The sequence below is a fragment of the Mustelus asterias genome, chromosome 16 (genome assembly GCF_964213995.1).
Source record: "Mustelus asterias chromosome 16, sMusAst1.hap1.1, whole genome shotgun sequence".
NCBI lineage: Eukaryota > Metazoa > Chordata > Chondrichthyes > Carcharhiniformes > Triakidae > Mustelus > Mustelus asterias.
In genome coordinates, this window is record NC_135816.1 from 7,232,518 (window position 1) to 7,246,359 (window position 13,842).

Sequence of the window (13,842 nt, forward strand, 5' to 3'; positions counted from 1 at the left end):
TCACAAACAGAGTTTATAAAGACACAGACTCAATTTACATGAATAATGGTTGGAATGCGAATACTTACAACTAATCAAGTCTTTAAGAAACAAAACAATGGGAGTGGAGAGAGCATCAAGACAGGCTAAAAAGATGTGTATTGTCTCCAGACAAGACAGCCAGTGAAACTCTGCAGGTCCACGCAACTGTGGGCGTTACAAATAGTGTGACATGAACCCAATATCCCGGTTGAGGCCGTCCGCGTGTGTGCGGAACTTGGCTATCAGTTTCTGCTCAGCGACTCTGCGCTGTCGTGTGTCGCGAAGGCCGCCTTGGAGAACGCTTACCCGAGTATCAGAGGCTGAATGCCCGTGACCGCTGAAGTGCTCCCCAACAGGAAGAGAACAGTCTTGCCTGGTGATTGTCGAGCGGTGTTCATTCATCCGTTGTCGCAGCGTCTGCATAGTTTCCCCAATGTACCATGCCTCGGGACATCCTTTCTTGCAGCGTATCAGGTAGACAACGTTGGCCGAGTTGCAAGAGTATGTACCGTGTACCTGGTGGATGGTGTTCTCACGTGAGATGATGGCATCTGTGTCGATGATCCGGCACGTCTTGCAGAGGTTGCTGTGGCAGGGTTGTGTGGTGTCTTGGTCACTGTTCTCCTGAAGGCTGGGTAGTTTGCTGCGGACAATGGTCTGTTTGAGGTTGTGCGGTTGTTTGAAGGCAAGAAGTGGGGGTGTGGGGATGGCCTTGGCCTTCGTTGTCCAGTACTTCCCCGGAGCGGAGAAGCTACGGCATCTCCTCCGGAGCCTTCAACATGTCATTGATGAAGACGAACATCTCGCCAAGGCCATCCCCACACCCCCACTTCTTGCCTTCAAACAACCGCACAACCTCAAACAGACCATTGTCCGCAGCAAACTACCCAGCCTTCAGGAGAACAGTGACCAAGACACCACACAACCCTGCCACAGCAACCTCTGCAAGACGTGCTGGATCATCGACACAGATGCCATCATCTCACGTGAGAACACCATCCACCAGGTACACGGTACATACTCTTGCAACTCGGCCAACGTTGTCTACCTGATACGCTGCAAGAAAGGATGTCCCGAGGCATGGTACATTGGGGAAACTATGCAGACGCTGCGACAACGGATGAATGAACACCGCTCGACAATCACCAGGCAAGACTGTTCTCTTCCTGTTGGGGAGCACTTCAGCGGTCATAGGCATTCAGCCTCTGATATTCGGGTAAGCGTTCTCCAAGGCGGCCTTCGCGACACACGACAGCGCAGAGTTGCTGAGCAGAAACTGATAGCCAAGTTCCGCACACACGCGGACGGCCTCAACCGGGATATTGGGTTCATGTCACACTATTTGTAACGCCCACAGTTGCGTGGACCTGCAGAGTTTCACTGGCTGTCTTGTCTGGAGACAATACACATCTTTTTAGCCTGTCTTGATGCTCTCTCCACTCCCATTGTTTTGTTTCTTAAAGACTTGATTAGTTGTAAGTATTCGCATTCCAACCATTATTCATGTAAATTGAGTCTGTGTCTTTATAAACTCTGTTTGTGAACAGAATTCCCACTCACCTGAAGAAGGGGCTTAGAGCTTCAAAAGCTTGTGTGGCTTTTGCTACCAAATAAACCTGTTGGACTTTAACCTGGTGTTGTTAAACTTCTTACTAAGCTTGTTGTAGTCCAGTGGTAGTGACCAGTACAAGATACTGCCTTGTAACTGTGGTTTGATCACCAAATAATTTTATTAATTCTCTTCCCAGTAACTGTCCCCATTCCACATCATTTTATTGTTCCTAATCCTATATACAATGCTATGTGGAGCAAGCAGGTGAATGGGATTCATTGAATGGCTCTACCAGAGATATGACTGGCTGAATAGCCTCCTCTGCTGTACTGTTTTGTTTATGACAAATACTTTTGTTGTTTTTAAAACAGCTTGATTTGGAATTGACAACTCGACATGAACTGCAGGTAGAAATTAGGAAAAAAGAAACCGAATTTGAAGTGAAGGTCTCTGAATTTCAAACAAAGCACCAGATGCTGGAGACAGATAAAACCCAGGTGGAGACTGATAACAAGAAACTACAGAGCGAGATTAGTCAACTAAATGATCAGGTAATATATTCAAAATACTGTGTAATATGCTGCATGTTAATTCCCTGGGGTGCTGCAATCTCTCGCTAGTTTTCTAAATGTACATTGAGTTGGGTGAGGGGTGATCTAATCAAGATGATTAAAATAATGAATGGATTAGGTGGAGCAGATATAGGGAAGCCTTGTTGAAGAAAACTACCAGAGTGCTATGGTGCTCATAAAATTAGAGCCAGGCCATTTAGAGGTGAAATTGAGGGGCTCTCTTTCACACAAAGAGTAATGGAAATCTGGAATACTCTGCTTCCAGTTGAAGCTTTCAGGAATGAGATTGAGAGATTTTTGTTGGATGAAAGTATCTTGGATATACAGCATTGTCATGGGAATTGAGCTCAGGGAGATCTGTCCTAATTGAATGGTTGAACAGGCTTGAAAGGGCTAAATGGCCTTCCCCAATGCCCATGTTTCAAACCTTTATTCAATATATTAATATATTAACTATTGTTGGAGCAAGTGAATGTGAAGAGATATATAAATATTTGTAAAATGTCCCTTTGTCTTTTTTTTAAAAAATTGACGAAACATCCTACATAATGACTTGCATAGCTGTTTGATCATTGGGGCGGCACGGTGGCACAGTGGTTAGCACTGCTGCCTCACAGCGCCAGGGACCCTGGTTCAATTCCTGGGTCAGTGCCTGTGTGGCACGTGCACGTTCTCCCCGTGTCTGCGTGGGTTTCCTCCGAGTGCACCGGTTTCTTCCCACAGTTCAAAAATGTGTGGATTAGGTGCATTGGCAATGCTAAATTGCCCCTTAGTGTCAGGGGAACTAGCTAGGGTAAATGCATGGGGTTATGGGGTTGGAGCTTGGGTGGGATTGTGGTCAGTGCAGACCCGATGGGCTGAATGGCAGCCTCCTTCACTGTAGGATTCTATGATTCTAAAATATGGCTTTTGAAATTACCAAACAATTGTTGATGGTAAAATTCAATTGATTGGGAGCAATGGGCAGCATTTGATCAGCCATTTGTTCTACAACCCCATCCCTGTCCTTTGTTCTTTCTATTAAGCTCAATGGAAGGTATGACCTGGTGGAAGGAGTGTATACTGAGTGACCCATCCACTGCACTGTTGACTTTACATTTCAATTACCTGATTTGATGCGAAGGATGCTAGTCTATCAAGAGTAGAAATATGTTTATCACCATACTATTGAAAATGTAGCCTCGTAATAGGCAATATAAAAATGGGAAAATGCTGAGGATGTTCAACACTGTAAGCTAATAGTACAGATTCGAATCAGTCATCAAAACTAGTTTTGGCTTTGACCACATCCAAGCAGTTAATTTTGCTGCTGTCTGCACAGATGCAGTCTCACCTGCTGAGTGTTTCCAACACTTTTTCTTGCCAGATTTTCACCATCTGCTGCCTCTTTGTGCTTTTGTTAATGTTGTAACCTGAGTTCAGTGAGTAGTTAATGGCCGCGGCTTGGACGTTTCACTGTGGCTCCCTCTATTCCCATTGGAGGGGGTATTGAAAGGGCTGCGCATTTCTTTCAATCTGTGCGTCGCAGAAACTTGATCTCTTTAACACACTTTGTTTTAATGATGTGGCATTTGTGCAGACATTCCTCTCATAGTAATAATCCGCACATGGTAAAGCTGCGTCTGGAATCTTACTGTTTCCACTTCATAACCGACTAATATTTAGTAAGCCTGGAGCAAGACTGCATTCTTTTTCAAGCTTTATTGCAAAGTTGTCTATAAATAGTGTCATGAAATTACAGTCATATGTTTTCAAGTACATGCCTCAACTCCACATATAACACTGTCTCCCCACCAGAATTCTGTTTGCCATATTTGTATAAGGTCTGACTACATTTCCTGGTGCGAGGAACCTAGGAGAGATCCTGATAGCGGTCCCATCCCACTTTTATTACCTGACCTACATGTTAAAGCTGTATCTTTCGGCAGAGGGGATGTGTCCTTCTTCCTTTGCATTGTTCAACTGCCTTGAAGGACAGCCAAGGTTATCAGCTTGCCAAAGCAACCCTTCTTTTAACATTCTTGTTTTTAAAAAAAAATCCTTTCTGGGCAATACCAATTCTCCCACAAATTTAAATTTGGATCACGTCTAGCATTCCACATTGGTGAAGTACGTGTTGGATTCTTATCCTGTGTTTTGTACAGTGTGTAGAGTGGAAGAATGCGACTCATTGGATTACTCTTTTCAAGTAGCTATCACAGGCTTGATGGGTCAAATGACATCCTTCTGTTCTGTATGAGCCTACAGCTCCCAACACCAGTCAATGAATGAAGTGGCAATGGTCCTCTTCCCTCCTGACTGCTTTCCATGCATTTCTTGAAAGCTTAGCAATTTCATGTGAAATCAAGAATTGAGAAAATTATTTCATTGGGATGGATGCTTGGCATAAATACTTAGGTTTGGAAATTTGTCATAATCCTATAGCAAATCCTCAGTACTCCTTGCAGTACTTCTGGTCTTTCAAACTCAGCTGACGTACTTTGGTTTTGTGCTCAATGGCAGCATGCTGATTAGCAGAGATTTGCTAATGTATCTTCAGGCAAGACGCATTATAACTTTGATCTCCTAGAACATAGAACATAGAACATTACAGCGCAGAACAGGCCCTTCGGCCCACGATGTTGCACCGACCAGTTAAAAAAAAAAACTGTGACCCTCCAACCTAAACCAATTTCTTTTCGTCCATGAACCTATCTACGGATCTCTTAAACGCCCCCAAACTAGGCGCATTTACTACTGATGCTGGCAGGGCATTCCAATCCCTCACCACCCTCTGGGTAAAGAACCTACCCCTGACATCGGTTCTATAACTACCCCCCCTCAATTTAAAGCCATGCCCCCTCGTGCTGGATTTCTCCATCAGAGGAAAAAGGCTATCACTATCCACCCTATCTAAACCTCTAATCATCTTATATGTTTCAATAAGATCCCCTCTTAGCCGCCGCCTTTCCAGCGAAAACAATCCCAAATCCCTCAGCCTCTCCTCATAGGATCTCCCCTCCATACCAGGCAACATCCTGGTAAACCTCCTCTGCACCCTCTCCAAAGCCTCCACATCCTTCCTGTAATGTGGGGACCAGAACTGCACACAGTACTCCAAGTGCGGCCGCACCAGAGTTGTGTACAGTTGCAACATAACGCTACGACTCCTAAATTCAATCCCCCTACCAATAAACGCCAAGACACCATATGCCTTCTTAACAACCTTATCTACTTGATTCCCAACTTTCAGGGATCTATGCACACATACACCTAGATCCCTCTGCTCCTCCACACTATTCAAAGTCCTCCCGTTAGCCCTATACTCAACACATCTGTTATTCCTACCAAAGTGAATTACCTCACACTTCTCCGCATTAAACTCCATCCGCCACCTCTCGGCCCAACTTTGCAACCTGTCTAAGTCTTCCTGCAAACTACGACACCCTTCCTCACTGTCTACCACACCACCGACTTTGGTGTCATCAGCAAATTTGCTAATCCACCCAACTATACCCTCATCCAGATCATTAATAAATATTACAAACAGCAGTGGCCCCAAAACAGATCCCTGAGGTACACCACTTGTAACCGCACTCCATGATGAATATTTACTATCAACCACCACCCTCTGTTTCCTATCCGCTAGCCAATTCCTGATCCAATTTCCTAGATCACCCCCAATCCCATACATCTGCATTTTCTGCAGAAGCCTACCATGGTGAACCTTATCAAACGCCTTACTAAAATCCATATATACCACGTCCACTGCCTTGCCCCCATCCACCTCCTTGGTCACTTTCTCAAAAAACTCAATAAGGTTAGTAAGGCACGACCTACCTGCCACAAAACCATGCTGACTATCACCTATCAATTCATTGCTCTCCAAATAACTATAAATCCTATCCCTTATAATTTTTTCCAACATCTTGCCGACAACAGAAGTGAGACTCACCGGTCTATAATTCCCGGGGAAAGAGTCTAAATTTCTGACCAAAGACCCATCACACTCAAAAGTCCAATTGCTGCCACAAGATAATCCCTTTGGTTAAAATGAGGGAGCTGGCATTGCCCTTTGGTACCGATGCTTGCATGATAAATAATATCCTGCTGATCAACAGTCAGCCTTTTGTTGTGATTCATCTTTATCTTGACTTTATTCTCTGAGTCAGCTTTCTATGACTTCTGACGAATCCCTTCCTTTTTGTAAAACAAGTATTCTAAAGCAACTGTTGATATCTTTGGACATCAACATGTCCATATTGCTCAATGGATGTTCCCTTATGCAGGAAGGTTCCGAGTAGCAGCAGCTGAGTATAAATCGAAAACTGTTGCAGGTGGGCACTGCTGCCAATTTCTGTCCCGGTTTTAGGTTGCAGTTCCATATCACAACCTTGTATTGTCATGGTTGTTCTTACTGCTCTGGCAGTGTGATCCTGCTGCGATTTGGAAACAGATGTCCAGTATTTTATTAGTTATTTCAACCATTTGTTAAAATGAGGTGTACTTGCCAACAGAGATCAAGACTCTGAATCTTCCTTTTCAGGTGTATATTAAGAAAAAAATGTAGTACCCTCTAGTTGGAAGTACATGACAGCAGAAATAGATCAGTTTATTACATTGGAAGGAAGCCTTTGACTTAACGGCAGACTTTATTGAATAACCAGGAAATTTTTCAGTGCTCTGGAGAGTGGGAGCCACAACTGAACCTTAATCTACTTTTTCCCTTTGTGGACATTGACGATCTTGCCTGATATTTCCAGTGTTCACAGTTTAGTGTGCAGATATTTGAGGGATTGGATGTCTGTTCTCTCAGGTCTTTGGAAACCCACAGAATTGTGAAGTGTGGCTGTTCTGACGGAGCACTGATTTTCGCACCCCCCCCCCCCCTCCCCCAACCCCCTCAATGGACTTCCATCCTTTGCAGCTAAAAAAACCTTCCCATCTGCTTGACATGAATTACCATTCCAAACTTGAAGTCTGACACGGGCAGTGGGATTATCTCCCAGGAGTTTATGTATTGCACGAAAACATCCCGTGTGCTACTCTAGCTAAGGGGATTGTCTTTTTTTTCCTTTGGGCAGCTTCCTTGTCTGCTGCAAGAAGGCTGCATCTGTTCCTGCTGCTATTTCCTTTTCAGTATGTGTGATCTTTCCTCTCAAGGCACAAGGGGAAGCAGAAATCTGCTGTGCATCATGACCATTGTTAGCCTTTGTCCTGCTGAATGTGTGTGGATTTCATGTGACTAATGTAGAACTATGCTGATTTAGATAAAGGTTAGAAATGAGCAGAAAAGTTAAGTTGTTCTGAGTCAAACTAATGAGTTCGTTTTAAACCAAAATCTTAAATTTTCAGTGCGTTGCTGTGATTAGTACACGCTATAATTTGTACTTCACTGCTGATGTTTTTGGAGCAGCTGATTCCTAATGTTGCTGAAAAGATAAAAGAGAGGCAGAACCAACACTATTACCCAGTAAATGTTTACTTTAGCAGCTGTTCTATTCACTGATCGAGAACAGTGCTTTTTTGTGCCTTTTCTTCAGTATTTACAAAGTGCTGCCAGTACTGTTTCAATGCATTTCTCTCTCTGCGTCAGCACCGTTTTGCAAACAAGTTCATCTCATCTTAAAAGTAGCTGTTGGTTTGAGATGGATTTTTTTTCAGGAATGACAAGCTATGCTTGATTTGATTTGATTTTTTTTATTTTAGATTATATCGTAATTGGAATTGAGACTGCTGTTTTATTGAAATTGCTCATTTCATGCTTTTAGGCAATTCAATTTTTTTTTGGTTTGAGATCATTTAGAATGGACAGTAAGTTGTCCACAGAGCACTTGCAACCTGAAAAATAAAGCTTTTTAAGGTTGTCCAGAAATTTTAAATATCTGTTAAACTTCTATAATTTCTTGTAGAAACCTACAACGTTTTTGTCAGTGCCACATTATTTTTGAAGCTTGAACAGGAAGTTGAATAGAATGTTTCTGTTTTACGAGAAACATGCTGAACAATTGTTTTTTGTAACAAAAACTGAATTAATGAGGTCCATTGTATGAGGAAATCTGAGTTCATGTTTAAGTCACGCTTCTTAAATGCGCTCCTTTCCTTTTAAAGAGAAGTTGCCATATGCTGTGCCTTTGACCTTTTATTGCTGTTACAACATTGCTTGCATCAAGTAGCTGAAATTCAGAGCGGCAGACACGGGACATCTGGCCAACTGTAGCTATTATGGTACCATTGTGGTATCCAGAAAGCCGACAGCTTAATGATTGTAATAAACCAGGCACTTAACATGGAGCCAGAATAGAGAAGAAAATACCTTTGTGGAATCCTTGAAACATCTGCCCAAACCTCATGCATTCCACACACACCCCATTGGATGAAGACACAGCTTTATCATGTTCCATCCATATGTCTGGCCCGGCCTGCTTCATCTGTTTTGCATTACAAGGCTGCACCAAAGTTCAGCTCATGGGAAGAATCGATCTCTTTTCACAAGCTCCAAAGTATGTCATCCTGTGGAAGAGAGAACTTGAAAACTGGACTGCCCATCGTGATGATGGACTATCAGGGCAAAAGAGAAAGCCATGAGTAAATCTCTGCTGTTAGCTCATGGTAGCCGACTGGGACTAGGTTATATCAGATTCCGGCCCATCTTAATTTGGAAACATTTTGAGTCCAAATTAATAAGCAAGAGTCTAGGCCAGATCAACTTCCTGTATGGTTTCATGTAACAAAGCTAGTGATTGCTTTTATGTTATCTGGGTGCATAAATGAATTGCATGCCTTATGTATTCACCAATGAGAATTAAGCAGAACTTAGACAATGTAAAATAAAATGTGCCTATAGTTGAGTCTAAACCTCTTCATTCTCCAAAAGAGCCCTTTGTCTCCCTTGTTTCCCAGTCCTTGTTGAAGTAAAATAAATGTTTGCTTGTGTCCTGTGAACGAAAGGCATTTTGTCTTGCTTTGAAAGTAAAAGAAAACCATTAAGGCTGAAATTGAAAGAGAAATAAAGGTGGAAAAAAAATCAATAAATAGATGACACTTGGCCCTGATTTTAAAGGCTTTTATATTGTGGGAGAAATGGAAGGTTGAGGAGGGAAGGTATTAGAGAATTTTGTGAGTTAGGGCGTTATAATATTAGATGGGAGAATAAAATGCTGACTTTTTCAACAAGGATACAGAGGGAAGGATGCATGGTGTGTAAATGTAAGGGGGTAAACTGGCCAACAAATAGATTGAGCTTTTGTTTCCACTTGGTGCACCGAGTGTTCTCCCTATCAAGGTGACACAAACAGCAGCTGTTGGCAGTGCCCCTAGCAGGATATTAAGAACTTCAGAAATAAGAGCAGGAGTAGACCACATGGCCCCTTGAGCCTGTTCTGCCATTCAATACGATCATGGCTGATCTTCAGCATCAACTCCACCTTTGTGCCTCGATTCCCTGAGAGATCAAAGATCTTTTTATCTCAGTCTCAAATGAATTCAACGATGGAGTGTCCACAAGCTTCTGGGGTGGAGAATTCAACAGATTTATAACTGTTTGAATGAAGAAATTTCTCCTCATCTCAGTCCTCAATGAGTGGCCCCTTGTACTGAGACTATGCCCCTGTGTTCTGGATACCCTGGCCAGGGGGAACATCCACTCAGTGCCTACCCTATCAAGTCTCTTCAGAGTCTTGCATGTTTCAATGAGTTTGATATTGCAGTGAAAGGTTGATACTTGGTGGTGTAAAATGCCTTCATTGCCTCAACACCCAGTTATTTTTTTCCAAATGATGTCTTAAGGGGTGTGAGAGGAAGGGTTGATGGTCAGTTAGGTCATGCATTTTGGAACCAGTATTGATTTGGTTAAGTGTACATTGGTTTCATGTGATAAAAGTTTATTTTGGTGTATTTAGATTTCAAAAATCCTCATTAAATGTGAAGTAGCTGGATTATGTAGTGCTCCACTAATAAATTAGTATATTTACCAAAGAAAATTGCAAGGGATCTATGGATTATTTTCTGCTCCTGGCACGCTCCATATTGTGGAGTACTCACATTGTCTGTATCTTTAAGACTTGATTAGCTGTAAAGACTCACATTCCAATCGTTATTCATGTAAATTCAGTTTGTGTCTTTGTGCCCTGTTTGTGATCAGAACTCCCACCCACCTGACGAAGGAACAGCGTTCCGAAAGCTAATGGCTTTTGCTACCAAATAGACCTGTTGGACTTTAACCTGGTGTTGTAAGACTTCTTAAAGTGTGTACGCTCCATATTGCCAGTCTCTGATGCAGCTTTCAGAAATGCGCAAAGCCAAGATTCATAATGATGATAATTGTGATCGTTTTATAAGATACTTGCTCTCAAATCAATTTTTCCAAATCTAATTATTACAGAACTAATTAACATCTATTCTTTATGGATGTAACCCAGTTTCTTTCCAGGGACCTGATATTTTACACAACTCTAACGCAAGAGAACCATTGCAATTTTGGAATGCACTCCACATGTCAAGATGAGTCCTGATAATGCACAAAGCTGGGTCATAGTCGGCTATTCAGCCCCAGGAGCCAGTTTGCCATTCAGTTCGATCAAAACTGATCGGTATTTGTCCATCTTAGTGCAGTAACCATCCGTACTCTGAACAAGAGTTCAGTCTTTAAATTCTATAACAAACCTAACACCTAACAAACCTAACACTGAAGAAGGCCTATAGTGTGTTAGCTTTTATTAACAGGGGATTGGAGTTTAAGAGCCGTGGGGTTATGCTGCAACTGTACAGGACCTTGGTGAGACCACATTTGGAATATTGCGTGGAGTTCTGGTCACCTCACTATCAGAAGGATGTGGAAGTGGAAAGAGTGCAGAGGAGATTTACCAGGATGCTGCCTGGTTTGGAGGGTAGGTCTTATGAGGAAAGGTTGAGGGAGCTAGGGCTGTTCTCTCTGGAGCGGAGGAGGCTGAGGGGAGACTTAATAGAGGTTTATAAAATGATGAAGGGGATAGATAGAGTGAACGTTCAAAGACTATTTCCTCGGGTGGATGGAGCTATTACAAGGGGGCATAACTATAGGGTTCATGGTGGGAGGTATAGGAAGGATATCAGAGGTAGGTTCTTTACGCAGTGAGTGGTTGGGGTGTGGAATGGACTGCCTGCAGTGATAGTGGAGTCAGACACTTTAGGAACATTTAAGCGGTTATTGGATAGGCACATGGAGCACACCAGGATGATAGGGAGTGGGATAGTTTGATCTTGGTTTCAGATAAAGCTCGGCACAACATCATGGGCCGAAGGGCATGTTCTGTGCTGTACTGTTCTATTTATGTTCCAACACTCGAAGCTCAACACCATCCAGAACAAAGGAACCTACTTGATTAGAATCCCACCAAACACTTTAAGCATTCACTCCCATGGGTGGCACAGTGGTTAGCACTGCTGCCTCACAGCGCCAGGGACCCAGGTTTGATTCCCGACTTGTCTGTGTGGAGTTTGCACATTCTCTCTGTGTCTGCATGGGTTTCGTCTGGGTGCGCCGGTTTCCTCCCACAGTCCAAAGATGTGCGGGTTAGGTGGATTGGCCATGCTAAATTGTCTCTTAGTTTCAGGAAGACTAGCTAGGGTAAATGCATGGGGTTATGGGGATAGGGACCGGGGAGGGATTGTGGTTATTGCAGACTCGATGGGTGGAATGGCCTCCTGCACTGTAGGATTCTATGATTCACCACCAATGCACAGTGGCTGCGATATGTACCATCTACAAGGTGCACTGTAACAATTCACCAAGGCTTCTTTGATAGCATCCTCCAAACCTGCTACTCTACCACCAGGAACGACAAGGATAGCAGGTGCATGGGAGTACAACTGTCTGCAGGTTCCCCTCCTGATCCACACATCTTCCTGATTTGGAACTATATCACTATGGCTGGGTAAAAATCCTGGAACTCCCTCCCTAACAGCACTAGGTGGATGTACTGAGACCACATGGATGCAGCAGTCAAGAAGGTGGCTCAAGGACAATTAAGGATGGCAATAAATGCTGATCTAGCCAGCGCTGCCCTCATCCCGTGAATGAATAAAAACATGAAGTATTTTACCACTGCTTTTCAGGAAGGTTACATTGACTTTTAATTCAGAATGATGTTAGTCACCTGCATTTTTAACTCTGTCCTGACGAATGGTGCAATGGTTTGAATCACCACATGATACTCGTGTCTCATTTTATATCCTCTGAATTATGAAGTGATGTCTTCATATAGCAATGTTATTGCCAAGAGCTGCAAATTGTGAAAAGCTTTCATTGCAGGAGCTGTTTCATGAACTGCCCTGGAGAAACTAGTGGAGCATTGTACGTTTTATTTCCTTTGCTGCATTGCACAGTCCATCCACACACCATAATGCTTGAACACTGTCTCAGCTCATTACCTCAATACATTGGACGGGCACTGCAGCCAACTTGATGTCCTTTGCGAAGCAGTGACTCATTTGCCGAAAGCTTTTTAATTGCACTAAGACTGATTGCAATCTTGATGGCCTGAGTTATTAAAAACTTATTTTTTCTCTTTTAATTACTTGTAGCAAGAAATTACTTGTTCCTTTTTGCAAGATGCAGATAACGATTACATTTTCTCTGTTTTCAGTTTAGAAAAAAAATCATTGCAAATACCTTAATATACAAAAGTCTTTTCTGCTATTGTTACAAAAAGCTCCTATTTCCTTCTAGAATCTTTGTTTCAAAATATTGTTTGACCTTGCTTAAGGAGGGATATTCTTGCATTGGAAGCAGTTAAGAGAAGATTCAGTAGGCTGATTCCTGGGATGAAGGAGCTGTCTTATGAGGAAAGGTTGAGCAGATTGGGCTTATCCTTTTAAATTCCCATGAACATAAGTGGTGATCTTGAAACAAAAGATTGAGAGTGCTGGCAGGGTGGATGCTGAGGAGATGTTCTCTCTTAAGGGGGAATTAGGGGTCTCTTATTTAAGATGGCCTTGGGGAGGAATTTCTTTTCTCAGAGGGTTGTTAATCTTTGGAATTCTCTTCCACAGAGAGCAGTGCAGGTTGGCTCATTGAATATATTCAAGGCTGAGTTAGACAGATTTTTGATTGACAGGGGAGTGAAAGGGGATGGGCATGAAAGTGATGTTAAGGCCACAATCAGATCAGTCAAGGTCTTACTGAATGACGGAGGAGGTTCAATGAGCCAAATGGCTGAATCGTGTTAATATTTCTTTTGATCATCGGAGCATCGTCTGGGATAGGAAATTCAAAAGATTTGCACCCCTTTCAGTGAAGAAATTTCTCTTTCCCAGTCCTAAATGTTTGGCTACTGAAACTATATACTCTTCAGAGCCGCTCTGCATCCTCTCTGTAAAGCCCCCTCAGAATTTCGTGCATTTCAATGAGACCACCTTTTGATTCTTCTGGAGTCCAGTGAATTTAGGCCCATTGCAATTGATATCTCCTCACCAGGTAACCACTGTTCTTAAGAATCAATCTGAACCTTGGCTGCCTTTCTCCTTAGGCAAGCTCCCTTGGGTAAGGGAACCAAAACTGCACGCAGTACTTAGTGAGTTCTTCACCAAAGCAGCAAATTAATTGCAGCGAGACTTCCTTTCTGTTGTACTCCAATATCTTGCCTTAAAGGCTGACATACCATTTGGCTTCCTAATTTCTTATGGCTCCTGCATCATAACTTTGGTGATTCATGTGCAAGGATACTCCAATTTCTGAGT

The 13,842-nt window shown here is 42.8% G+C and overlaps 1 protein-coding gene across 1 annotated transcript in view; it reads left to right on the plus strand.

Annotated features, from left to right (window-relative positions):
• diaph1 (diaphanous related formin 1) overlaps positions 1 to 13,842 on the plus strand; it is a 209,522-nt gene that overhangs the window by 144,503 nt on the left and 51,177 nt on the right. Inside the window, exon 15 of the mRNA XM_078231539.1 lies at positions 1,945 to 2,124. Within this exon, the coding sequence (XP_078087665.1) occupies positions 1,945 to 2,124 (180 nt within the window). The remainder of the gene's footprint in view (positions 1 to 1,944; positions 2,125 to 13,842) is intronic.